General features: G+C 34.6%; 2 protein-coding genes and 1 non-coding gene across 9 annotated transcripts in view; all 3 read right to left on the bottom strand.

Annotated features, from left to right (window-relative positions):
• LOC131956971 (uncharacterized) overlaps positions 1-3,315 on the bottom strand; it is a 9,603-nt gene extending 6,288 nt beyond the window's left edge. The window contains exon 1 of the mRNA XM_059321657.1: positions 3,195-3,315. Within this exon, the coding sequence (XP_059177640.1) occupies positions 3,195-3,197 (3 nt within the window). The 5' untranslated portion in view covers positions 3,198-3,315. The remainder of the gene's footprint in view (positions 1-3,194) is intronic.
• On the bottom strand, positions 2,461-2,532 carry Trnah-gug (transfer RNA histidin (anticodon GUG)). Its single transcript has one exon. It is a non-coding gene; the product is annotated as a tRNA-His (tRNA).
• Positions 3,316-11,501: 8,186 nt separating the features above from the next.
• Positions 11,502-24,570, bottom strand: LOC131956958 (protein phosphatase 1 regulatory subunit 42). 7 transcript variants are annotated; one of them, XM_059321609.1, is made up of 10 exons: positions 24,486-24,570; positions 24,117-24,259; positions 19,103-19,255; positions 18,086-18,255; positions 17,838-17,976; positions 16,421-16,655; positions 15,844-15,987; positions 15,149-15,214; positions 13,648-13,729; positions 11,503-11,738 (listed from the first exon to the last, which is right to left on the bottom strand). In XM_059321609.1, the coding sequence occupies exons 3-10, from the start codon at positions 19,235-19,237 to the stop codon at positions 11,669-11,671; spliced, it is 1,041 nt and encodes a 346-aa protein (XP_059177592.1). In that variant the 5' UTR covers positions 19,238-19,255; positions 24,117-24,259; positions 24,486-24,570; the 3' UTR covers positions 11,503-11,668. The 7 variants fall into 7 exon arrangements, with proteins under 7 accessions (XP_059177595.1, XP_059177593.1, XP_059177589.1 ...); XM_059321607.1 differs by having other exon boundaries at positions 24,467-24,535; XM_059321612.1 differs by lacking the exon at positions 24,117-24,259 and having other exon boundaries at positions 11,502-11,738; positions 24,501-24,563.
• Positions 24,571-26,402: the final 1,832 nt, after the last annotated feature.

The raw sequence follows: 26,402 nt of genomic DNA, 5'->3' as shown, positions 1-26,402 counted from the left end.
CCAAATAAAAAAGTGCATAATAGTGCGCAATATTATTAGTACTTTAAAAATGTACATTAGTTTTTTGAGAAATCGGAAGTAGCGTAAATTACTACTTCCGGTCAACGGAAATTACTCAAAATTTAACAGAAGGTAGACAATTAGATCTTTTACTCACATGTGAAATTTCATTTATCTATCTGAAATAGTACTCAAGTTATAGGCTTTTGAAAAATTCAAAGTAGAAAAAGCACCACTTCCGGTAATCGGAAATCTCTCAAAAGTTGATACGGATCTACGATTTTGGTAAAATACTTTTATATGAAATTTCATCAACCTAGCTGTAACGGTACTCAAGTAATCGTGTTTACACACACACACACAGACACACAGACATACGGACAGAATTGCAAAGCCCAGTTTTTCAGAATGGATTACGCATAAAACCTCTTAATTTTGGTAAATCTGGATTGATAATTTTTGCCCGATTAAAATAAGTCCACTATACTTCGGATGTGATGAAGGACTGGGGTGTAATACGGTGAAAATGGTTAAAATTTCAAGAGATTTTTTTGCACGATTACAATACTTTCTCTATACTTCGTATATACGAGAAAGTAAAAACACAAACGTTTTGTACATTTAATGACAAAAAAAAATGACCAAAAAATATCTGATGAAAAAACATACTTGATAAGTAGGATATCAAAATGTAGGGGAACAACACTTCTTTGAATTTAAGTTACATGTATGCCTATAACAAGTACGTTTAAAACATACGTTTGATCAGAAGAGTGCAGGGGTTCACAATCGGTCAAAAATGCGTCTTTAAAAAAATAATAATTATGACACCTACAGACGATCTGAGTATATAGAAATAAAGAATAACCATAGCTCGTAACAGGTAAACATTCTTTGTGTCTGTGATTAATTAATATGCGATCCAATGGTGGCTGGAACAGTGTTAGGGTCACATTAAGGAATTTTTGTTGAAATAATTATTAGTCTCTAGAACCAGTAGTACATTTAAAAGAAAGAACATTTATTTAGGATGCTTCAGTCGATGCGTCTTTTTTACTTTCTCATATATACGGAGTATAGAGAAAGTCTTGTAATCGCGAAAAAAAAATCGAGATTTTTACAAATCTCGACGTTTTACACCTCACTGATACGGAAAAACATAATTTTGCAATCTTGTCCGTATGTCTGTGTGTGTGTGTGTGTCTGTCTGTCTGTCTGTGTAAACACGATTACTTGAGTACCGTTACAGCTAGGTTGATGAAATTTCATATATAAGTATTTTACTAAAATCGTAGATCCGTATCAACTTTTGAGAGATTTCCGATAACCGGAAGTGGTGCTTTTTCTACTTTGAATTTTTCAAAAGCCTATAACTTGAGTACTATTTCAGATAGATAAATGAAATTTCACATGTAAGTAAAAGATCTAATTCTCTGCCTTCTGTCAAATTTGGAGTAATTACCGTTGACCGGAAGTACTAATTTACGCTAAGTTTAAGTAATTAAAAATCATGTCTATATTTCAAGTTATATTAGAATATTCGAGAAAGCTTAGGGGAGATCACTCCCGGTTTAATTTAATTATAATATTTTTATGAGTTATGAAAAGAAAACGCTATGATTATTATGGAACTGGCGAGCCGCATCCTGACATCAAAAGAGCCGCAGGTTCTGCGACAGGATTTTGAGCGACTTTATTGATTGCTCTAGTGTGTTTTGTCGAGCTCGGCCGGTTTTGACCATGCTCAGAAATGAAACAATTTTAGTGTTTTAACAGAAAAAAGGACCACCTTATTGAAAATACTAATAAAAGATTTATACGATGTCAGAATCACATACTAATTTTCGAATTACTTAGTTTTTTTAACATTTAAAATATTTAATTATTATGCATTTTTGTTTAGCATCCCACTAAAGGCTATTCAATTCTGCACATTTTGCAGTTATTTGTAAAGAAATAAGTTCAACGGTCAAATAAAATAAAATAAAAAAACTTTAAAAAACCACGTTTTTCTGGTGGACTAAAAAGTAGAAAATAAATTTTTCTTCCGACCCTAGGGGATCTACCAATGAAAAAAAAACGTGGGTACGTTCACCATCAAATTTCCCGACCCATCTGCCCGACCCACGTTTTTGTCATCAAATGTATGAACAAAATCTACGAGCAGTCATTGGTAGATCCCCTAGGGTCGGAAGAAAAAATTATTTTCTACTTTTTAGTCCACCAGAAAAACGTGGTTTTTTAAAGTTTTTTTAAAGTATTTTATTTTCTCCTTTTTAGTCCGTTGCTACACATGAAAAACGTGGTTTTTAAAACGTTTTTTATATAGTTTATTTTCTACTTTATCTAATGACTTGATTAAGTATGACTTGACTAAGTGTTTTTAAATAAACGGACTAAAAATCTTGAGCGACCGATACGCTTTAAACAGAGAAGGGGCGTAATTTAATTAAGCCTACATGCCGTGACCAGGATTCGAACCTGGGTTGTCGCGGCCACAACGCGAAGTACTAACCACTATACGATCACGGCCAGCGCGCTCACATCAATTGGGGCCGAAGTAACTGTGTCAATAGGCCTCCAGTCTTGTCGGTATCTTTAGAAATCATGTCCTCAATTTTATGGTCCTTGGGGCGTAATTTAATTAAGCTAATTTAGGTCTCTAATTGTTAGTTTTTATGATTGCATCTGAAATTGTTAGGCGAAAATAGCCTGCATGCCAAATTTCAGATCTCTAGAGCAATCAGAAGTGGGCTAATTTTCGATGTCAATTTTAACAACAAACATCCAAACAAACAAATAAACACGAAGCTGAGTTAAGAAAAACGTGTTAAAATAAAAAAAGGCCCGCGAGTTGAATGAGAGAGGGGTCAAAATCCGTTACTCGACTGCCGTTGAAAAATCATCTCGGTGATAGTTTTCAATTGGCAAATGAGATATATTGTTCAACAACTACAAACATTACGCAGAAATAGAGGGCTTTAAATTTACTTTTTAATGGTACCAAGATAATTACTATACGAGCCCTTTTCATTCTAGAAACTATGAAGTGAAAAAGCTACTACATTTGGGCGACGCGGGCGAAATCGACCTTTTTAACGTCCGTTTGACATACCTAGTATCAGGACTTAGTCGCTAATTGATTACACCAATAATTTATCCCTAGCAGGACGCTACTGAAAGAGAAAACTTACCATCTGACATGTTTGAGACACAAGTCGACATCGAGATGAAAACTTTCCGGCTGCTCAACTACACACTTAACTGGGTCAAAGGCCAGCGGAGAGAGCCGTCATGCTTGGATGTGCATGACTGGTTGGATACACACTTGATCGCCTACACACCCCAACGAAAACTCTAGCAGACGTCTGCTGCGATGACTTGAGAGACCGCTTGTGTAGCCAAATGAGAGGTGTTGGACTCAGTGTATGCTCGATTAGTGGCCATAATATACATACATAAGACATACATGTAATGTTTATAAAGGAAAGTAATTATATATATATATATATATATATATATATATAATATATATATATATATATATATATATATATATATATATATATATATAATATATATATATATATATATATATATATATATATATATATATATATATATATATATATATATATATATATATATATATATATATTACATTATTAATGCTATACCCCGTACTTATGTAAAAATGTTACAGACTTACAGATATTTTTTGATGTAACCAAACTCAGTGGCATCACAAGGCGGGAGCTGCTGTCCGCAACTGATGCTAACTCGTGACACCTTGACAAAACCTTGCTAAACTTACTGTCATAACTCTTTTGTATCCAGCTAAAATAATACAAGATTAGTGAGAGAGGGATAACACCCCGGTAAACGGAAAAAAAGTCACAGGAAAAAAAAACACAGAAAAAAGTCACAGTTTTTGCTAGGAAAAAAAAGTCACAGAAAAAAAGTCACAATGGAAAAAATTTTGTCGGAAAAAAAGTCACAGAAATAAAGTCACAGAAAAAAAGTCACAAAAATCTTTTCAGAAATATTTTGATTTATTTTTTGAAAATTGTAAAATTGTGTATGTTTATTTTTCTGGTTTGTATTTTTGTAGCATATATTATAATTATAGACGTTAAAATCATTATGGTTTATAACAATTGTAAGTAAAAAGCACAGTAAGATCATTTACACAACAATCTCAACTTTTGTTACGTATTTTGTTAAATTCGCGGTAGAAAAGTTAATTATAAAAGAAATTTTGGCACATCATTGTGTTTTGCATATGTTTTGCCATAGGCTATTCTCTGGTCGGCCTCTCCTCAGTCGGCCTTGTCCGAACATATTGTGTGTTGTTGAAGTTTCGTGTCAATGACAGCCTTTGAAACTTGTCGGCTTTCTGTTTTGATCCTACGCTTTGTTATGTAATGAGCGTGATAAATGTGGGCAGTAAAGGTGGTCGATCTATTGTTGCGATGAGTGGAGGGCAGCAAGTCAGATGAACTTACAATTCCACGGCAATTTAATGTTAGTATTTAAAAAAACACGATGAAAACGGAGGACGTTGGAACATTCTATTAAATGCTATTAATATTATGTTTAACATAATTACAATCTACATACTTCATACTAAATATGTTTAGATGAATTATAAAAATTAACATGCGTATACAACCTACACACATTACATTACATTTAATTAATCCATAGCTAATTTGCAATCTCTGAATATATAATTCATAAAAGTACTTTAAAAGTATTAACAAATTCCATGCAAATATATATTTGTGACTTTTTTCCTGTGACTTTTTTCCTGTGACTTTTTTCCTGTAACTTTTTTTCTGTGGTTTTTTTTTTCCTGTGTTTTTTTTTTTCCTGTGACTTTTTTTTTCCTACAATCAACACCCCACCGACAATGTAAAATAGTTGGGGACGATGAGGATGACACCTTAGGAAACGCGTAGGGTAACACTCGTCCTTGTGACGCCACCAACCAAACACAATTTTTAAAAAAATGCCCAAGATTTTTTTAGATCTGGGTTTTTTCATGCTTTTAAATTTGAAAAATGAATAATAAGTTCATTGAGATATATTTTAGCTGCTTCAGTATGTTCGATACTTAGGATGGCCAAGTTACTGACACAATTTTCATATCTTCAACTTGTTTATATGCTAGTACGAGCCCTTTTCATTATAGAAACTATGAAGTGAAAAAGCTACTACATTTTTTTACTACATATTATTCATATGCTAGTTTATATCTGTTTGTATCTGTGCTAGTTTATATCTGTGCTAGTTTATATCTGTGCTAGTTTGTATCTGTGCTAGTTTATATCTTTTTGTATGTGTGCTAGTTTGTATCTGTTTGTATCTGTGCTAGTTTATATCTGTGCTAGTTTATATATGTTTATATCTGTGCTAGTTTATATTTGTGCTAGTTTATATCTGTGCTAGTTTATATCTGTGCTAGTTTATATCTGTTTGTATCTGTGCTAGTTTATATCTGTTTGTATCTGTGCTAGTTTATATCTGTGCTAGTTTATATCTGTTTGTATCTGTGCTAGTTTATATCCGTGCTAGTTTATATCTGTTTGTATCTGTGCTAGTTTATATCTGTGCTAGTTTATATCTGTTTATATCTGTGCTAGTTTATATCTGTGCTAGTTTATATCTGTGCTAGTTTGTATCTGTTTGAATCTGTGCTAGTTTATATCTGTTTGTATCTGTGCTAGTTTATATCTGTACTAGTTTATATCTGTTTGTATCTGTGCTAGTTTATATCTGTGCTAGTTTATATCTGTTTGTATCTGTGCTAGTTTATATCTGTGCTAGTTTATATCTGTTTATATCTGTGCTAGTTTATATGTGCTAGTTTATATCTGTGCTAGTTTATATCTGTGCTAGTTATTATCTGTGCTAGTTTATATCTGTTTATATCTGTGCTAGTTTATATCTGTGCTAGTTTATATCTGTGCTAGTTTATATCTGTGCTAGTTTATATCTGTGCTAGTTTATATCTGTGCTAGTTTATATCTGTATCTGTGCTAGTTTATATCTGTTTGTATCTGTGCTAGTTTATATCTGTGCTAGTTTATATCTGTTTATATGTGTGCTAGTTTATATATGTTTATATCTGTGCTAGTTTATATCTGTTTGTATCTGTGCTAGTTTATATCTGTATCTGTGCTAGTTTATATCTGTTTGTATCTGTGCTAGTTTATATCTGTGCTAGTTTATATCTGTGCTAGTTTATATCTGTGCTAGTTTATATCTGTGCTAGTTTATATCTGTGCTATTTTATATCTGTGCTAGTTTATATCTGTGCTAGTTTATATCTGTGCTAGTTTATATCTGTTTGTATCTGTGCTAGTTTATATCTGTGCTAGTTTATATCTGTTTATATCTGTGCTAGTTTATATCTGTTTGTATCTGTGCTAGTTTATATCTGTGCTAGTTTATATCTGTTTATATCTGTGCTAGTTTATATCTGTGCTAGTTTATATCTGTGCTAGTTTATATCTGTGCTAGTTTATATCTGTGCTAGTTTATATCTGTGCTAGTTTATATCTGTGCTAGTTTATATCTGTTTGTATCTGTTCTAATTTATATCTGTTTATATCTGTGCTAGTTTATATCTGTGCTAGTTTGTATCTGTTTGAATCTGTGCTAGTTTATATCTGTTTATATCTGTGCTAGTTTATATCTGTGCTAGTTTATATCTGTTTTTATCTGTGCTAGTTTATATCTGTTTGTATCTGGGCTAGTTTATATCTGTGCTAGTTTATATCTTTGCTAGTTTATATCTGTTTGTATCTGTGCTAGTTTATATCTGTGCTAGTTTATATCTGTGCTAGTTTGTATCTGTGCTAGTTTATATCTTTTTGTATGTGTGCTAGTTTATATCTGTGCTAGTTTATATCTGTGCTAGTTTATATCTATGCTAGTTTGTATCTGTGCTAGTTTATATCTTTTTGTATGTGTGCTAGTTTATATCTGTGCTAGTTTATATCTGTGCTAGTTTATATCTGTGCTAGTTTGTATCTGTGCTAGTTTATATCTTTTTGTATGTGTGCTAGTTTATATCTGTTTGTATCTGTGCTAGTTTATATCTGTGCTAGTTTATATATGTTTATATCTGTGCTAGTTTATATTTGTGCTAGTTTATATCTGTGCTAGTTTATATCTGTTTGTATCTGTGCTAGGTTATATCTGTTTGTATCTGTGCTAGTTTATATCTGTGCTAGTTTATATCTGTGCTAGTTTATATCCGTGCTAGTTTATATCTGTTTGTATCTGTGCTAGTTTATATCTGTGCTAGTTTATATCTGTTTGTATCTGTGCTAGTTTATATCTGTGCTAGTTTATATCTGTTTATATCTGTGCTAGTTTATATCTGTGCTAGTTTATATCTGTGCTAGTTTGTATCTGTTTGAATCTGTGCTAGTTTATGTCTGTTTGTATCTGTGCTAGTTTATATCTGTGCTAGTTTTTATCTGTTTGTATCTGTGCTAGTTTATATCTGTGCTAGTTTGTATCTGTTTGTATCTGTGCTAGTTTATATCTGTGCTCGTTTATATCTGTGCTAGTTTATATGTGCTAGTTTATATCTGTGCTAGTTTATATCTGTGCTAGTTTATATCTGTTTATATCTGTGCTGGTTTATATCTGTGCTAGTTTATATCTGTGCTAGTTTATATCTGTTTATATCTGTGCTAGTTGATATCTGTTTATATCTGTGCTAGTTTATATCTGTGCTAGTTTATATTTGTGCTAGTTTATATCTGTGCTAGTTTATATCTGTGCTAGTTTATATCTGTGCTAGTTTATATCTGTGCTAGTTTATATGTGTATCTGTGCTAGTTTATATCTGTGCTAGTTTATATCTGTTTGTATCTGTGCTAGTTTATATCTGTGCTATATCTGTGCTAGTTTATATTTTTTTTATATCTGTTTGAATCATATAGTCACGCTGATCGCTGTGTACAACACCCAATCACGGACTCAAGGTAGCAAGATGGCCACTGGGAAACTCTGGGTGGCAAACCGCACCGCCTTATTGCCGGGGTGCCGCCCTCCGAAATAAAATAATAATTTAATGTCAGAAAACTTCCCAAAAGTTTCTACCAGGTACCTTTACAGAACAATATTTTCATAAAATATCTTGGCGATTGGGCGGGGGGCACTGAATCCCACTATCTGTACAGTGAGAAAGGAATACAGGGCCTATTGGAACTTTTTATTTATTTCTAGAGTAGAAAAGAAACTGGATATATATATATATATATATATATATATATATATATATATATATATATATATATATATATATATATATATATAAGGCCCTATATATATATATATATATATATATATATATATATATATATAAATCCAGTTTCTTTTCTACTCTAGAAAAAAACTATTACATTGGAGTTTTAATATTTGCTTTATATAAATAATTGTAAAAGTAAAATAAAAGTCATTATATATATATATATATATATATATATATATATATATATATATATATATATATATATATATATATATATATATATATATATATATATATATATATTTATATTTATATTTATATATATGGACTTAAGAAAAAGCTTTTGAAATAAAAACAAAAGGATTTGAACTCTTTATTTCCTGGACATTAAAAAAAACTTTAATCAACCAAACTAAAATTCAAAACATCATTAAAGCAAATAGAAATATATAAGATAAGAAGGGCACTGTTAGTAGCCAACAAAACGTCATTTGAGTAGATGTTCTGTGAAATTTGATTGAGTAGATGTTCTGTGAAATTTGATTGAGTAGATGTTCTGTGAAATTTGATTGAGTAGATGTTCTGTGAAATTTGATTGAGATTGAGCACTATGATTCTTAAAGATTAAAATAAATGGTCCATGAAATAAATGGTCCATGAAATAAATGGTCCATGAAATAAATGGTCCATGAAATAAATGGTCCATGAAATAAATGGTCCATGAAATAAATGGTCCATGAAATAAATGGTCCATGAAATAAATAATGCATTGAAAGGCAACCATGAAAAAAAAAAGAAAACATTCAAACCAATATTTTAGCACCATAGAATACAAGACATTATAGTAATACTGTCTAGACCAAATACAGATGGAAAAAATGCAAAAACATTTGAAATAGGCTTGAAAAATACATTATACAAAATTAAGAAGTTCAAGTAATTATAATTTCTTTTATATTACATACATGATATATGCATATTCATCTGATATCTACATACGTTTGAATTAATGAACTACGTAAAATCTTCTTTTCAAGCATATTGAAAACCAAACAGAATCCACATAGTGAATCACACCAGACTCAAAGTGACCTCATTAAAACATAAGACTAAACAGGGGCTCTAACTCCACATGACCAAACAGGGGCTCTAACTCCACATGACCAGACAGGGGCTCTAACTCCACATGACCAGACAGGGGCTCTAACTCCACACGACCAGACAGGGGCTCTAACTCCACACAACACCAGTTGGTGATATGGTCTGAGATGGGGTCACCATTTGTCTGAGATGTGGTCACCATTTGTCTGAGGTGTGGTCACCATTTGTCTTATGATATGCTGAAGTATTTAGAAAAAAATTGTTGATAATCAAGAAAAATGCAGTAAAACAATCTAATCCTGGAGAAGCAATATATCTATAAATCCATTTCTTTATTTGTATATAAAATCAGACAAATCATAAAGTTAACAAAATATAGCACTGCATGATTGAAACAACGTTTTTTTAAAATAGACAACAAACTCTTCATTTTGCAACTTTGTTACACAGAAACGTATAGAAAGATTTAATACAAATTGTGAAGTTTTATTGCAGTCTAATGCTATGTACAAGATTCTAAGTAGAAAACACAATACTATATATCCAGTTTTTTATATAAACTAATGTAGATGAAAATAGCTGTTGGTCAGCAAAATGTTTTTCTTTCACAGAAGAAAACAAACTTAATGAAACAGTTGGTAATGAAGATGTGATCTTTTCAGCAGAACTCAAACTCATTTACATAATTAATGAGTAAAAAATGTTTTACATAAATTTTCTTTCCAAAGTCCCTAATGTACACAGGGCAATGACTAGGATTTTATGTTTGAGCAATCCAGATATTAAAAATATATACATACACACACAGACACACACATACATATAAAAAATACATAAATAAATAAATAAATATATATGAGAGCTTTTTTTATTTTTAAATATGAGAAACTAGATATTGTAGAGAAAAAAATGCCATGTAGGTTTGTTGGTTTCAAGAGATGAGATCTACTAGATCTCAACTGGTTTCAAGTGGGTTTAGCTATAGTAGGGGGGGGGGTAGCTATAGTAGGGGGGGTAGCTATAGTAGGGGGGGGTAGCTATAGTAGGGGGGGGGTTAGCTATAGTAGGGGGGGGTAGCTATAGTAGGGGGGGTAGCTATAGTAGCGGGGGGGGGGGGGGTAGCTATAGTAGGGGGGGGTAGCTATAGTAGGGGGGGTTAAATATAGTAGGGGGGGTAGCTATAGTAGGGGGGGGTTAGCTATAGTAGCGGGGGGGGTAGCTATAGTAGGGGGGGGGGGTAGCTATAGTAGGGGGGGTTAGCTATAGTAGGGGGGGTTAGCTATAGTAGGGGGGGTTAGCTATAGTAGGGGGGGTTAGCTATAGTAGGGGGGGGTAGCTATAGTAGGGGGGGGTTAGCTAGAATAGGGGGGGTTAGCTATAGTAGGGGGGGGGGTTAGCTATAGTAGGGGGGGTTAGCTATAGTAGGGGGGGGTTAGCTATAGTAGGGGGGGTTAGCTATAGTAGGGGGGTTAGCTATAGTAGGGGGGGGTAGCTATAGTAGGGGGGGTTAGCTATAGTAGGGGGGGTTAGCTATAGTAGGGGGGGTTAGCTATAGTAGGTATAATCCTGGCTACAGCTATAGTGGGGGGGGTTAGCTATAGTAGGGGGGGGTAGCTATAGTAGGGGGGGTTAGCTATAGTAGGGGGGGTTAGCTATAGTAGGGGGGTTAGCTATAGTAGGGGGGGTTAGCTAGAATAGGGGGGGTTAGCTATAGTAGGGGGGGGTAGCTATAGTAGGGGGGGTTAGCTATAGTAGGTATAGTCCTGGCTACAGCTATAGTGGGGGGTGGGGGTGAGCTATACTAGGTATAGTCCTGGCTACAGCTATAGTAGGGGGGGGGGTTAGCTATAGTAGGGGGGGTTAGCTATAGTAGGGGGGTTAGCTATAGTAGGGGGGGTAGCTATAGTAGGGGGGGTTAGCTATAGTAGGGGGGGTTAGCTATAGTAGGGGGGGTTAGCTATAGTAGGTATAATCCTGGCTACAGCTATAGTGGGGGGTTAGCTATAGTAGGGGGGGGGGGTAGCTATAGTAGGGGGGGGTTAGCTATAGTAGGGGGGGTTAGCTATAGTAGGGGGGGGTAGCTATAGTAGGGGGGGTTAGCTAGAATAGGGGGGGTTAGCTATAGTAGGGGGGGTAGCTATAGTAGGGGGGGTTAGCTATAGTAGGTATAGTCCTGGCTACAGCTATAGTGGGGGGTGGGGGGTGAGCTATACTAGGTATAGTCCTGGCTACAGCTATAGTGGGTTAAGCTGGTAGTTTGTAAGTTTCAAACTTTCTAAAACGTTTGCCCTAGAGTTACTGCCAGTGTTGCTGTGGTGGACGCCCTCCTCCTCTGGTCATTTGAAATACTTCAACACTTTCCTCGCTGGAACATCAACAAAAAGTTGGAACATCAACACAAAGTTGGAACATCAACACAAAGTTGGAACATCAACACAAAGTTGGAACATCAACAAAAAGTTGGAACATCAACAAAAAGTTGGAACATCAACAAAAAGTTGGAACATCAACAAAAAGTTGGAACATCAATAAAAAGTTGGAACATCAACAAAAAGTTGGAACATCAACAAAAAGTTGGAACATCAATAAAAAGTTGGAACATCAACAAAAAGTTGGAACATCAACAAAAAGTTGGAACATCAACAAAAAGTTGGAACATCAACACAAAGTTGGAACATCAACAAAAAGTTGGAACATCAACAAAAAGTTGGAACATCAACAAAAAGTTGGAACATCAACAAAAAGTTGGAACATCAACAAAAAGTTGGAACATCAATAAAAAGTTGGAACATCAACAAAAAGTTGGAACATCAACAAAAAGTTGGAACATCAATAAAAAGTTGGAACATCAACAAAAAGTTGGAACATCAACAAAAAGTTGGAACATCAACAAAAAGTTGGAACATCAACAAAAAGTTGGAACATCAACAAAAAGTTGGAACATCAACAAAAAGTTGGAACAGAGAAAATCATTTCATGCAACCTGCTCTCCTCACCTAGTAAATACAATGGGCTTATAACAGAATGAGATGGGGGCTTATAACAGAATGAGATGGGGCTTATAACAGAATGAGATGGGGCTTATAACAGAATGAGATGGGGGCTTATAACAGAATGAGATGGGGGCTTATAACAGAATGAGATGGGGCTTATAACAGAATGAGATGGGGCTTATAACAGAATGAGATGGGGCTTATAACAGAATGAGATGGGGCTTCTGTTTTTTTTTTGTCAAAAAAATTTAAAAAAAATATCTTGTTAATTATGCTGGGTTATGGTTATTTGTAATGTTTAGCTTTTAATGGGATTTTAAATATCAGCTTTTTAAGACATTTAACTTCTCTCTCTCCCCCCCCCCTACCCCCCCCCCCCCCCCCCCCACCCCCCCCCCCCCCCCCCACCAATCAACATATTATACATCATTGGGTTAGCCATTTCCTTCATAGCAAAATAAAACATTTCAATCACATAAGCAGTTGTCAGCGAAATCATTGTTTAGGTATGTAGGTATGGGAAGCAACTCACACAGGATACTTAAGGCAAGCAGCTTCAGCTTATGGTAAAAACTGTGATGTGAGGGTTGATTCAAAGTGTGATGTGTGGGTTGATTCAAAGTGTGATGTGTGGGTTGATTCAAACTGTGATGTGTGGGTTGATTCAAAGTGTGTTGTGTGTGTTGATTTACACTGTGAGGTATGAAAATAAACATAGACACCATTGTTAATACTCAGGTCAACAGTTCAGATGTACCCCCACAATTGTGTGTGGTTAGTTGGTGTGTGGTTAGTTGGTGTGTGGTTAGTTGGTGTGTGGTTAGTTGGTGTGTGGTTAGTTTGTGTGTGGTTAGTTGGTGTGTGGTTAGTTTGTGTGTGGTTAGTTGGTGTGTGGTTAGTTTGTGTGTGGTTAGTTGGTGTGTGGTTAGTTTGTGTGTGGTTAGTTTGTGTGTGGTTAGTTGATGTGTGGTTAGTTGGTGTGTGGTTAGTTGGTGTGTGGTTAGTTGGTGTGTGGTTAGTTGGTGTGTGGTTAGTTTGTGTGTGGTTAGTTTGTGTGTGGTTAGTTTGTGTGTGGTTAGTTTGTGTGTGGTTAGTTTGTGTGTGGAGAGCTATAAAATATGATGAAGGGGGTTAGAGCTCTTTCTTATATCAAATGATACGACTACAGGGTCAGGGCTAAAAATATCCTGAGAATATTTGCAAGATACAAAATGAAAGTTACAAAGTCAAATTCATAGATGGTGTTGTGTAATACATTCAGGGAAGAGAAAAAAAAAATACCTCGGCCTTGATGCACCACTTCGAGGTTTTTGGGGAAAATGTGATTTAGCTAGGATGTCATCAAACTGCTTACGTGGTAAACCTGCAAAGGTCTTCTAGTTAGTACAATTTTATATACACTACCTGACATGACATACACTACCTGACATAACATACACTACCTAACATAACATACACTACCTAACATAACATGACATACACTACCTGACATGACATACACTACCTGACATGACATGCCATACACTAGCTCACATAACACGACATACACTACCTGACATGACATACACTACCTCACATGACATACACTACCTGACATGACATACACTACCTGACATGACATACACTACCTGACATGACATACACTACCTGACATGACATACACTACCTGACATAACATACACTACCTGACATGACATACACTACCTGACATAACATGACATACACTACCTGACATGACATACACTACCTGACATGACATGACATACACTAGCTCACATAACATGACATACACTACCTCACATAACATGACATACACTACCTGACATGACATGACATACACTACCTGGCATGACATACACTACCTGACATGACATGACATACACTACCTCACATGACATGACATACACTACCTGACATGACATACACTACCTCACATAACATGACATACACTACCTCACATGACATGACATACGCTACCTGACATGACATACACTACCTCACATAACATGACATATACTACCTCACATGACATGACATACACTACCTCACATAACATGACATACACTACCTGACATAACACGACATACACTACCTCACATAACATGACATACACTACCTCACATAACATGACATACACTACCTCACATAACATGACATACACTACCTCACATAACATGACATACACTACCTGACATGACATGACATACACTACCTCACATAACATGACATACACTACCTGACATGACATACACTACCACACATAACATGACATACAGTACCTCACATAACATGACATACACTACCTGACATGACATACACTACCTCACATAACATGACATACACTACCTCACATAACATGACATACACTACCTCACATAACATGACATACACTACCTGACATGACATACACTACCGCACATAACATGACATACACTACCTCACATAACATGACATACACTACCTCACATAACATGACATACACTACCTCACATAACATGACATACACTACCTCACATAACATGACATACACTACCTCACATAACATGACATACACTACCTGACATGACATACACTACCTCACATAACATGACATACACTACCTCACATAACATGACATACACTACCTCACATAACATGACATACACTACCTGACATGACATACACTACCTCACATAACATGACATACACTACCTGACATGACATACACTACCTCACATAACATGACATACACTACCTCACATAACATGACATACACTACCTCACATAACATGACATACACTACCTGGCATGACATAACTGGAAATACTTCTCTGCCTTAGTGGGGCACTACGTAAGGGAGGCAGATCTCCTGGGAATAAAACAAGTTAGTGATATAGGGTACAAGATGTAATATATCATAGCACAGTTAGCGATATAGGCTACAGGATGTAATATATCATAGCACAGTTAGTGATATAGGCTACATGATGTAATATATCATAGCACAGTTAGTGATATAGGCTACAAGATGTAATATATCATAGTTGCAAATATTCAGTTCATTGATCAATGATAATACAGTTGACCTACCTGTATAAGTGTTTGTTGACTCACCTGTGTACATGTTTGTTGACTCACCTGTGTACATGTTTGTTGACTCACCTGTGTACATGTTTGTTGACTCACCTGTGTACATGTTTGTTGACTCACCTGTGTACATATTTGTTGACTCACCTGTGTACATATTTGTTGACTCACCTGTGTACATGTTTGTTGACTCACCTGTGTACATGTTTGTTGACTCACCTGTGTACATGTTTGTTGACTCACCTGTGTACATGTTTGTTGACTCACCTGTGTACATATTTGTTGACTCACCTGTGTACATATTTGTTGACTCACCTGTGTACATGTTTGTTGACTCACCTGTGTACATGTTTGTTGACTCACCTGTGTACATATTTGTTGACTCACCTTTGTACATATTTGTTGACTCACCTGTATGCACATGTACTGATGTTGGGTAGGTTTCCTCTCTCATTAAATTCTCCTGAAACTTTTTGCGATTCTCCTCCCTGTTGGCGTGCCAGTTGACCAGGAACTTGCGGGCTGTCGCCGTTATATGTTTCCCATCTAGCCACTCTGGGAACAGATATGGGAAATGTGTGTGTGGATCTGTGTGGGCTGGCTTGTGTGTGTGTTAATCTGTGCATCAGTGTGGCTGATTTGAGTATGTGTTCTGTGTGTGGGATAGGTGGCAGAACTGTGTGGATGTTGGTGTGTGTTTATGTGGATGTTCGTGTGTGTTTGTGTGGATGGTGATGTGTGTGTTCGTGTGGATGTTTGTGTAGATGTTTGTATGGATGTTTGTGTGGATGTTTGTGTGTGTGTTTGTGTGGATGTTTGTGTGGATGTTCGTGTGTGTAATCGTGTGGATGTTCGTGTGGATGTTTGTGTGTGTGTTTGTGTGGATGTTTGTGTGGATGTTCGTGTGTGTGTAGCTCAAATGCATGGAAGAATGTTGTCATTAGCTGATGCTCAACAGACATGGACTAGTCTAAGATGAAAAGCTTACCCAAGCTACTCCCCAAGACAATAATTCTGTCCTTGTACTTTGTTTGCTGACATATGGGGTTGCCTGTGAGATCCAGGCGAGTCAGGGAGGTCCATGTAGCCAAGAGCTGTGCCAGTTCCTTCATGTCGTTCAGTAGATTGTCAGCTGCTATCAGGCTGTTCAGGTGGCAAAGTTGGCTCAGGTCGTTGATGCCGGTCAGATGGTTCCCAGACACATTTAAAACTTGCAAACAACCCTATATATATATATATATATATATATATATATATATATATATATATATATATATATATATATATATATATATATATATATATATATATATATATATACATATATACACAGAGATACACAGACACACACACATATATATAGGCTGTGATCTGTGTGCGGGTTGATTCACACTGTGATCTGTGTGTGTGTTGATTCACGTGTGAATACATATAAATAAACTACACTTCTAGTTACCAGTCAATTTAAATAAAGCTTAAAGGATCACATAAACTTTCTCACATTTTACATTTTTAAAATAATATAGAATCACATAGAAAAAAATATAATGTGATACAAAGGAACATAAACAATGTGTGTATAAGAGAGGGGAAGAGCTTTATAAAGCAAACCGATTAATTTTTTAAAAGTTATTTTAACATCTAATTAAACCAAATTTGATGTCAGGATGTCTGGGCATGGATTAAAGACCTAACCTTTACCCTAATCCTAGGGCATGGATTAAAGACCTAACCCTAACCCTAACCCTAACCCTAGGGCATGGATTAAAGACCTAACCCTAACCCTAACCCTAGGGCATGGATTAAAGACCTAACCCTAACCCTACATGAAAAGTTAATTGGTCAGTAGAAGTAATCTTTTTTTCAGAACTCAAGAAATACATCCGGTCACCGTATGTCACTGAGTCAAGAGAATGAAAACATTGTTTCAAATTTAGTTCACCTAACTAAAATGGTATGCAAATTATTAGTTCACCTAACTAAAATGGTATGCAAATTATTAGTTCACCTAACTAAAATGGTATGCAAATTATTGGAATTTTAGATACCATAAATAGAGTACAATATCACTTCCATTTTCGGAGGTCACTCACAAATTGTAAGTAATCCAAGTATAAGATTTTATATTTCTATATGAAATTTCATGTACCTAACTGAGATAGTTCTCAAAATATAGTGTTCACATGAAAATAGAGTAAAAACCACTTCTGGTTACTGGAAATCATTCAAAATCTAAAAGAAACATGCACCTACAATGTAATACTTTTCCAACTGAGGGGGTATAAAATGTTGAGATTTGTGAAAACTTTTATTTCAATTATTTGCAGGATTGCAATACTTCCTCTAAACTTCTTATGCAAGAAATAAAAAAATAACTCGACTTCAATCAGACAGTGACAACTTACAGAGAGTGCGTTAAGTGTGCGTGGATCAAATAACAGCTGTTCTCCTGCAGGCAGGCGCTGGTGTTCCACATGAAGTTCCTGTAATTTTTTAAGTTTGTCCAAACCTTCCAGCACTGTGATTGTATTGCCACCCAGATACCTGTAGACAAAAACACTTTTAGTTCCCATTTTAAAACCCTCTACATCTGTTCAAACAATTCTTTTATTTCTCTAATGAAATGCAACTGAGATTCTCTGAAGAGACTTACAATTTTTGCAGCTGAGGTAATGTGTTTAGGTTCTCAATCAAGCTGATGTTGTTGTTTTGTAGATACAGATGAGTGATTGCACTATTGCTATTTAAGCAGGGGACACGATTCAGTTGGTTGTCATACAGATACAAAACTGTTAGATTTTTGCACATTGATAAGCAGTCACCCTAATATATAAAGATTGTATCACATTAAATGATTAAATTTTGTTGAAATAAACTATTTTTACAAGCTTTTATTTAACTCACTTCCTCTGTCGTCAGTCTGTCGTCAGTCTAGACGGAAACGCAGGAGTGAAAATTCGGACAGTTCTACTTGACCGACACGATTCACAGTTGGCACGTGGGTCAAGACATGAAGACAATGCAATCTGAAACTAAATTTGACTTAATTGGATGCCTAATTGATTTTTTATGAATTAATTAAAATTTGGACCGAATTAGTAGGCATGTCTAGCCAACCACACCACACGCGTCATCAATAGCTGCGCCATCACGACCACGTAATGGCTGCGTTCAAAAACCATTGCGCGCCTACTGAACGTGATGTTCAGTAGGCGAGCAATGGTTTTTAGTCATGTAACTCTATTGTAAATAAAACATGTAAAGTACTGAAAAAAAAATTCATAAAAAACGTTTTAATAACAAGCTTTTATGTAATGATGCACTAAAAAGTAGAAAATAAATTATAGACTACTATTTAAATAACTATAAAGAAAAGCGTGGGTGTCTTCTTTAACATTAGTAAAGGTATCCAATAGATACTAAAGTGACCCACGCTTTTCTTTATAGTTATTTAAATAGTAGTCTATAATTTATTTTCTACTTTTTAGTGCATCATTACATAAAAGCTTGTTATTAAAACGTTTTTTATGAATTTTTTTTCAATTTTAAAAGAATAAAAAAACATTGTTTAACATTAAATTGAAGTAAAAATATTCATCTATATAAAGAGAGACAATAATTTATTACTTTAAATGACAATATGCTTTTTTCCAAATTTATAAAAACTTACAACATCATCAATATTTTTGTTTTCCAAGTACAAATGAGTCAGTCTTCTGATATACTGTGGAAGCGTTTCATCCCTTTTCTTTTGAGTATATCCTGATGTGCCCCGAGCTATGAAGTCTAGTGTTAACTTGACCATGGCAGACAGCACAACAATCTGTTATGGACATAGTTTTTATTTAGCACATGTTGGCCTATCAAATTTAGACAGGTTACAAAAAATCTTATGTTTATTTTTCTTCTATCATTTGATTCATTTGACCAAAGAAAAATATTTTTAAGTGTATGAAAGGTTTAAAATGGTTTATTGCTAAATCCGCAGCAATTTTATGAAAGACCTATTAAGGGATCATCTATAAATGACATCACGCTTTATTTTACTTCTTTACCCCCCCCCCCCCCCCGTCACAAAAAGCTAGACCCCCCCCATAAATGACGTCACACCCCAGCCTACATATCCCTCGACTTTGCAGTTGAGTTGTTTTTTTTACAAGATCGATATTTTTCCAAGATATTGTCACCATAGAATATTTTCATCTAGTTCTATTAAAATTCATTCAATCAGTTTTCTAAAACACAAAATAATAGCTAAAATTCGTTTTTTGACATTGCTTTTTTATTATGCAAATGTGCGATGTCATACCATCGGATATCCCCTCCCTCTCATCAAACACCATCATAAAATTACTCCCCCCTATGAGTGTGACGTCATTTATGGAAGACCCCTAATCTGAACTTACAAAAAATGAACTGTTAATCTACATTTGCCTCTAAAGGGTCTATTAATCAGATTATCAAAAATAAGAATTAATGCACATTCCATAACTCAGAGCTGATTACTTTGCTGTTTTGAATCATGAAATGAAGCATCACTGTCTTACACAGAAAAAATATTTCATTTTTTTTTTACTTCTTATACGAGAAATTAAAAAATAACTCCAGCTACAAACAATGACATTATATGAAAGCTCATAATTAAATAGGGTCTATTTTAATACCAACTCAAAAACTTGTGTACACCTAAGATAGTTACTAAACATAACATTAAAAAAACATTGATCTAGCAGTTTAATAACAAGGTTTTAAGGTACAAAGCAATTTAGCCCATCCAAAAAATGAAAACTACAGATCCCAATTTTATTTCACAATTGTTTAAACTTCATGGCATTTTTCTTATCATGGCTGACTGAACAATGACTAATTGATGTAGCTAAGTGTCATTTGACTAATTGATGTAGCTAAGTGTCATTTGACTAATTGATGTAGCTAAGTGTCATTTGACTAATTGATGTAGCTAAGTGTCATTTGACTAACTGATGTAGCTAAGTGTCATTTGACTAATTGATGTAGCTAAGTGTCATTTGACTAATTGATGTAGCTAAGTGTCATTTGACTAATTGATGTAGCTAAGTGTCATTTGACTAATTGATGTAGCTAAGTGTCATTTGACTAATTGATGTAGCTAAGTGTCATTTGACTAATTGATGTAGCTAAGTGTCATTTGACTAATTGATGTAGCTAAGTGTCATTTGACTAACTGATGTAGCTAAGTGTCATTTGACTAATTGATGTAGCTAAGTGTCATTTGACTAATTGATGTAGCTAAGTGTCATTTGACTAATTGATGTAGCTAAGTGTCATTTGACTAATTGATGTAGCTAAGTGTCATTTGACTAATTGATGTAGCTAAGTGTCATTTGACTAATTGATGTAGCTAAGTGTCATTTGACTAATTGATGTAGCTAAGTGTCATTTGACTAATTGATGTCGCTAAGTGTCATTTAACTAATTGATATAGCTAAGTGTCATTTGACTAATTGATGTAGCTAAGTGTCATTTGACTAATTGATGTAGCTAAGTGTCATTTAACTAATTGATATAGCTAAGTGTCATTTGACTAATTGATGTAGCTAAGTGTCATTTGACTAATTGATGTAGCTAAGTGTCATTTGACTAATTGATGTAGCTAAGTGTCATTTGACTAATTGATGTAGCTAAGTGTCATTTGACTACTTGATGTAGCTAGGTGTCATTTGACTAATTGATGTAGCTAAGTGTCATTTGACTAATTGATGTAGCTAAGTGTCATTTGACTAATTGATGTAGCTAAGTGTCATTTGACTAATTGATGTAGCTAAGTGTCATTTGACTAATTGATGTAGCTAAGTGTCATTTGACTAATTGATGTAGCTAAGTGTCATTTGACTAATTGATGTAGCTAAGTGTCATTTAACTAATTGATGTAGCTAAGTGTCATTTAACTAATTGATGTAGCTAAGTGTCATTTGACTAATTGATGTCGCTAAGTGTCATTTAACTAATTGATATAGCTAAGTGTCATTTGACTAATTGATGTAGCTAAGTGTCATTTGACTAATTGATGTAGCTAAGTGTCATTTAACTAATTGATATAGCTAAGTGTCATTTGACTAATTGATGTAGCTAAGTGTCATTTGACTAATTGATGTAGCTAAGTGTCATTTGACTAATTGATGTAGCTAAGTGTCATTTGACTACTTGATGTAGCTAAGTGTCATTTGACTACTTGATGTAGCTAGGTGTCATTTGACTAATTGATGTAGCTAAGTGTCATTTGACTAATTGATGTAGCTAAGTGTCATTTGACTAATTGATGTAGCTAAGTGTCATTTGACTAATTGATGTAGCTAAGTGTCATTTGACTAATTGATGTAGCTAAGTGTCATTTGACTAATTGATGTAGCTAAGTGTCATTTGACTAATTGATGTAGCTAAGTGTCATTTAACTAATTGATGTAGCTAAGTGTCATTTGACTAATTGATGTAGCTAAGTGTCACATGGCGGTGACCAGCCCTCTCCAGATCACAGGATTTGATTTGGTGCCCTGGGCTATCCTGTGGTTGCTATGGGGCATAATTTTATTTTAAACAGTGCGATTGACTATAAATAAGATAGGTTACTATAGTCTTTAACTGAATCTGCGCCTCAACAGGGTGATATTTTGGCGCCCCGACATATATATATATATACATTTTTTCCTTTGGTGGGGGGGGGGGGGGTGACACCATGAGTTACTACAACAGGTGACACAATGAGTTACCACAACAGGTGACACAATGAGTTACCACAACAGGTGACACAATGAGTTACCACAACAGGTGACACAATGAGTTACCACAACAGGTGACACCCAACCTAGCCATGCCACTGGTGGTGGGGCTACACCAAAATACACTTGCTTATTAGATACAACTACATAGGCTAAACAGATAACCATGCTAGTCATGCATTCTCACTCTTTGTATCTTAACAGTCATTCTTCACAACTATAACATGTAAATATGTTATTATTAATCACCTTTTACAGTCAACATAATTGAGAGGACTTCATAAGGTATATTTTTTGAAGACATATATTCTTTTTAAAGGGCTCTAATAAAGGTTTATTTCCAAGCTGACTGCAAAGTGCAAATACATCTGCACTAGTGCACTGATCATTAATATATATTGACATTGTTACAATTGTAGTAAAGATCTTGCTTCCCCCCTTCCCCCATTTCAGGTGAATGTTGGAGGCATTAAAATAACATCTAGTTGAAGTTGAAATTATTCACAAAAGATATAAAGTTAAAGAGCACACTACACTAACATGCTAGATTGTCTATTTTTTTTTATTGGTAATGTAAAGTATTTCAAGGTATACATCATGTGCTATTTAGTTTAAAATCATCGCTAAAACCCAACCCAACCATGAACATTGCGGGGTTTTCTACTTTAAACTATAACCATATATTGTTGAAACTGGCGACAAAATGTATGATCACAGGACCTTTTACATGTCATAGATAAAAATATTCAGCTATTCTAAAAAGTTTATAAAAATATGTTTTAATTTATTTATGAAGTACTGTCTGTCAGAAAAGAAAAATTATTTGAACTATAAGCAATCAGAAAAAAATTAGACTCAGCTTCAAAGTGAAGGACGGTTTAGTTCATGGGAAGCTGAAAAATTACATGGAAGCCTAATCATTGTACAGAGTTATAGCTTTAATAATAAAGAAATATATTAAAGAAATAAACTACAAAAAGTAGACTGACAAACTTGTTTACTAAGTAGCTACATATTTTTATTTTTTTTACTGAAAAATAAAGCCTCTAAAATTTGCTAACATCAATTTAGAAAAACTTGGTGCGTTGAATGTTAACGAAGAAAACTGCCAGTTCTGCTACAGGATTTTAAGCGACTTTATTGATTGCTCTAGTGAGTTTTGTCAAGTTCTGCCTTTTTTGACCATGCTCAGAAATGATAAACAATTTTAGTGTTTTAACAGAAAAAAGGACCACCTTCCTGAAAATGCAAATAAAAAATTTATATGTTGTCAGAATCATATACTAATTTTTTAATTGCTTACTTTTTTTTAACATTTAAAATATTTAGTCTTTTATGCAAATGTTTTAGTATCCTACTCAAGGCTATTTGATTCTGCACATTTTACAGGTATTTGTAAAGAAAGACGTTGAACAGTGAAAAAAGACCCGCGAATAGAATGGGAGAGTGGTCAAAATCTTTTGCTCGACTGCCTTTGAAAGATCATCTCAGTGACAGTTTTCAATCAATAGATGAGATATATTGTGTAATTTCAACAACCACAAAAATTACGCACAATTTGAGAGCTTAAAATTTACTTTTACACTTTTTAATGGTATTAAGCTTATTACTATAAGAGCCCTTTTTATTATAGAAACTACGGAAGTGAAAATGTACTACGTTTGGGCTATGCAAGCGAAAAACTGCATGTATTTAAAGCCGTTTGACATACCTATTTTTTTATACAGCATAATATTTTGTTGTAGGACTAGGTAGTATAAAGTAGATATTATTATGATATGTTAAGTAATAATAAATGAGTACAATTTTTAAGCTTTAACGGCAATCATCTACTACAAAATATACTATATCTATACAGCCTACTGTGCCTCTTCCATTTAAATACTTTTATTTAATAATTCTAATTGCATTTTAATTATCATAACTTACATGCAAAAAGTAGTAGACCTGGAGTTTTTTTAATGACTTAATTTTTTTTATACTTCAGACCTAGTTGTCAAAGTAGGCCTACTATCTCCTAGCTAGGATCTAGGAAAACCTAGTGGCTATTTCAAGCTAATTCACTAGGCCTACTAATAATTAAAATAAATATAATATATATATTAAATTATATTTGAACATACTGATTGATACTGACTAGGCCTAGTAGTAGTAGTGTAGTAGTTATAGTTATTCAATAACAATTTAGTTATTATAACATATAGGCCTAGATCTATTCAATTATTACTTTATTAGGCTAATACATTTTAATGATTAAATAACATATTTGGTCTAATAACCATCATTTATAAAGCCTACAATGCCTATATTAACTAAACAGATAGGCCACACTGTGCACTTCTTATTGATAATTGAGGATTCCTGTTGTGATAGTGTTGCTATAGCGATATCCGGGGCAGACTAATAATCCGTAATTGGGTAAATAACATGAAAAAGATTCATTAATTTTTTTTTTCATAAAAAACGTTTTAATAACAAGCTTTTATGTAATAATGCACTAAAAAGTAAAAAAAAATAAATAAATTATACACTACTATTGAAATAACTATAAAGAAAAGTGTAGGTTACTTTAGTATCTATTGGATACCTTTTCTAATATTTAGGAAGAGACCCACGCTTTTCTTTATAGTAATTGAAATAGTAGTGTATATTTTATTTTCTACTTTTTAGTGCTCTATTACATAAAAGCTTGTTATTAAAACGTTTTTTATGAATTTTTTTCAGTACTTTACATGTTTACTCCAAACACAAAACTATACTAACTCTAACACCAACATATATCCTATCACCCTCTAAACCTGCACACTAACCCTAGGAACGCCCATAAATGACATCAAACTGGTAGGTGGGAGTGGGGTCTGTAATTTTGTGACGGTGTGTGATGAGGGGGAAAGGGGGGGGGGGGGGTCAGATGACGTCACGTCATTTTTTTACATTATAAAAATTAAATGTTAGAAAACGATTTTTAGCAATTATTTCGCATTTTAGAAAACAGTTCTAATAAATTGTAATAGGAATTGATCAAAATACTCTATGTTGACAGAGTTCTGATAAGATTTTTAAAAAATTCAACAGCAATTTTGAGGGGGGGGGGGGGTTGTGCGATGAGGTGTGATGTCATTTTAGGGGTGGGAGGAAGAGTCTAGCTTTTTGTGACGGCGTATTAAGGAGGAGAGGGGGAGGTAAAATCGTCAAAAAAACGTGACGTCATTTATGGATGACCCCCTACCCTCACCCTATCCCTAACTGAGTGGGGGTAAAATTATATGGGACGTGGGTAATGGACAGGGGGTAATCGCTTTGGAGGGGGTAATGTCCTAGACCAGCTTCCAAAGTCTAAGTCACCATCAGGTATGCTTCTCTATATAGTACAGCTAAAATGATAAGATTGTGTACAAAATGTTGTTGTTTCCTTGAGAAAACTATTAACACCTCCAGTGTAGATGGCAACTCGGGATATAGACATGATTTTAAATCCATTTTTAAAGTTTTTATAAAGTTTTTATAACGTTTTTTTAAAGTAGTAATCAGTGGCGTAGCGAGGTCGGGTGTCACCCGGTGCGGCACTTAATGGTGTCACCCCACCCCCCCCCCCAGAGGCAAAGCGACACTTCCCGGGGACAAACTTTCAATTTTCGATTTGCACCCACCCCTTAAACTTTCGATTTGCACCTCCTAAAACACTATTTAACACTCGAATTAATCACTAATTAGTTAAGTGGAATTATCATTTTTCTCGATATATTTTGCTATTTTTTGCCTTGTGTCATCCCCCTAAATGGTGTCACCCGGTGCGGTCCGAACCCCCCGCACCCCCCTCGCTACGCCTCTGTTACTAATAATATTCCGCACTATTATACACAGATTGTTTGGCGTTCACTTGGTGCGCAATTCTTTTTTTGTACGAGATGCTGCTCTATTTTTTTTTTAAGTAATTAAAAATGGATTAAAAATGGATTAAAAATGGATTAAAAATGGATTAAAAATGGATTTAAAATGGATTAAAAATCATGTCTATATTCCGAGTTGCCATCCCCCGTAGTGTTATATAAGAATATTCGAGAAAGTTTAATATGCATTTTTAATAATGGCGATTACACATTTTTGCGACGCTCAATGGACTACTTCTTATACTTCTTATCCATATTCTATCACGCTCTTTAAAATGGACGTCTGCACAAAAGCGTCACCGGGATAGACCGGGGCGCGAAATTG

Source organism: Physella acuta, unplaced genomic scaffold (genome assembly GCF_028476545.2).
Source record: "Physella acuta isolate Inbredline_101_S28 unplaced genomic scaffold, ASM2847654v3 ptg001190l, whole genome shotgun sequence".
In the NCBI taxonomy this organism is placed as follows: domain Eukaryota; kingdom Metazoa; phylum Mollusca; class Gastropoda; family Physidae; genus Physella; species Physella acuta.
The sequence above is the reverse complement of the archived record's forward strand: the minus strand, read 5'-3'. Positions and strand labels throughout refer to the sequence as shown.

What these genes read in the sequence shown, in the direction of transcription:
- LOC131956958 (XM_059321606.1), bottom strand. An exon ending in GCACACTTAACGCACTCTCT is followed by an intron (nt 16,656 to 17,837) that starts GTAAGTTGTCAC and finishes ATATATATATAG; the next exon opens with GGTTGTTTGCAAGTTTTAAA. An exon ending in AGTGGTGCATCAAGGCCGAG is followed by an intron (nt 11,739 to 13,647) that starts GTATTTTTTTTT and finishes TTGATGTTCCAG; the next exon opens with CGAGGAAAGTGTTGAAGTAT.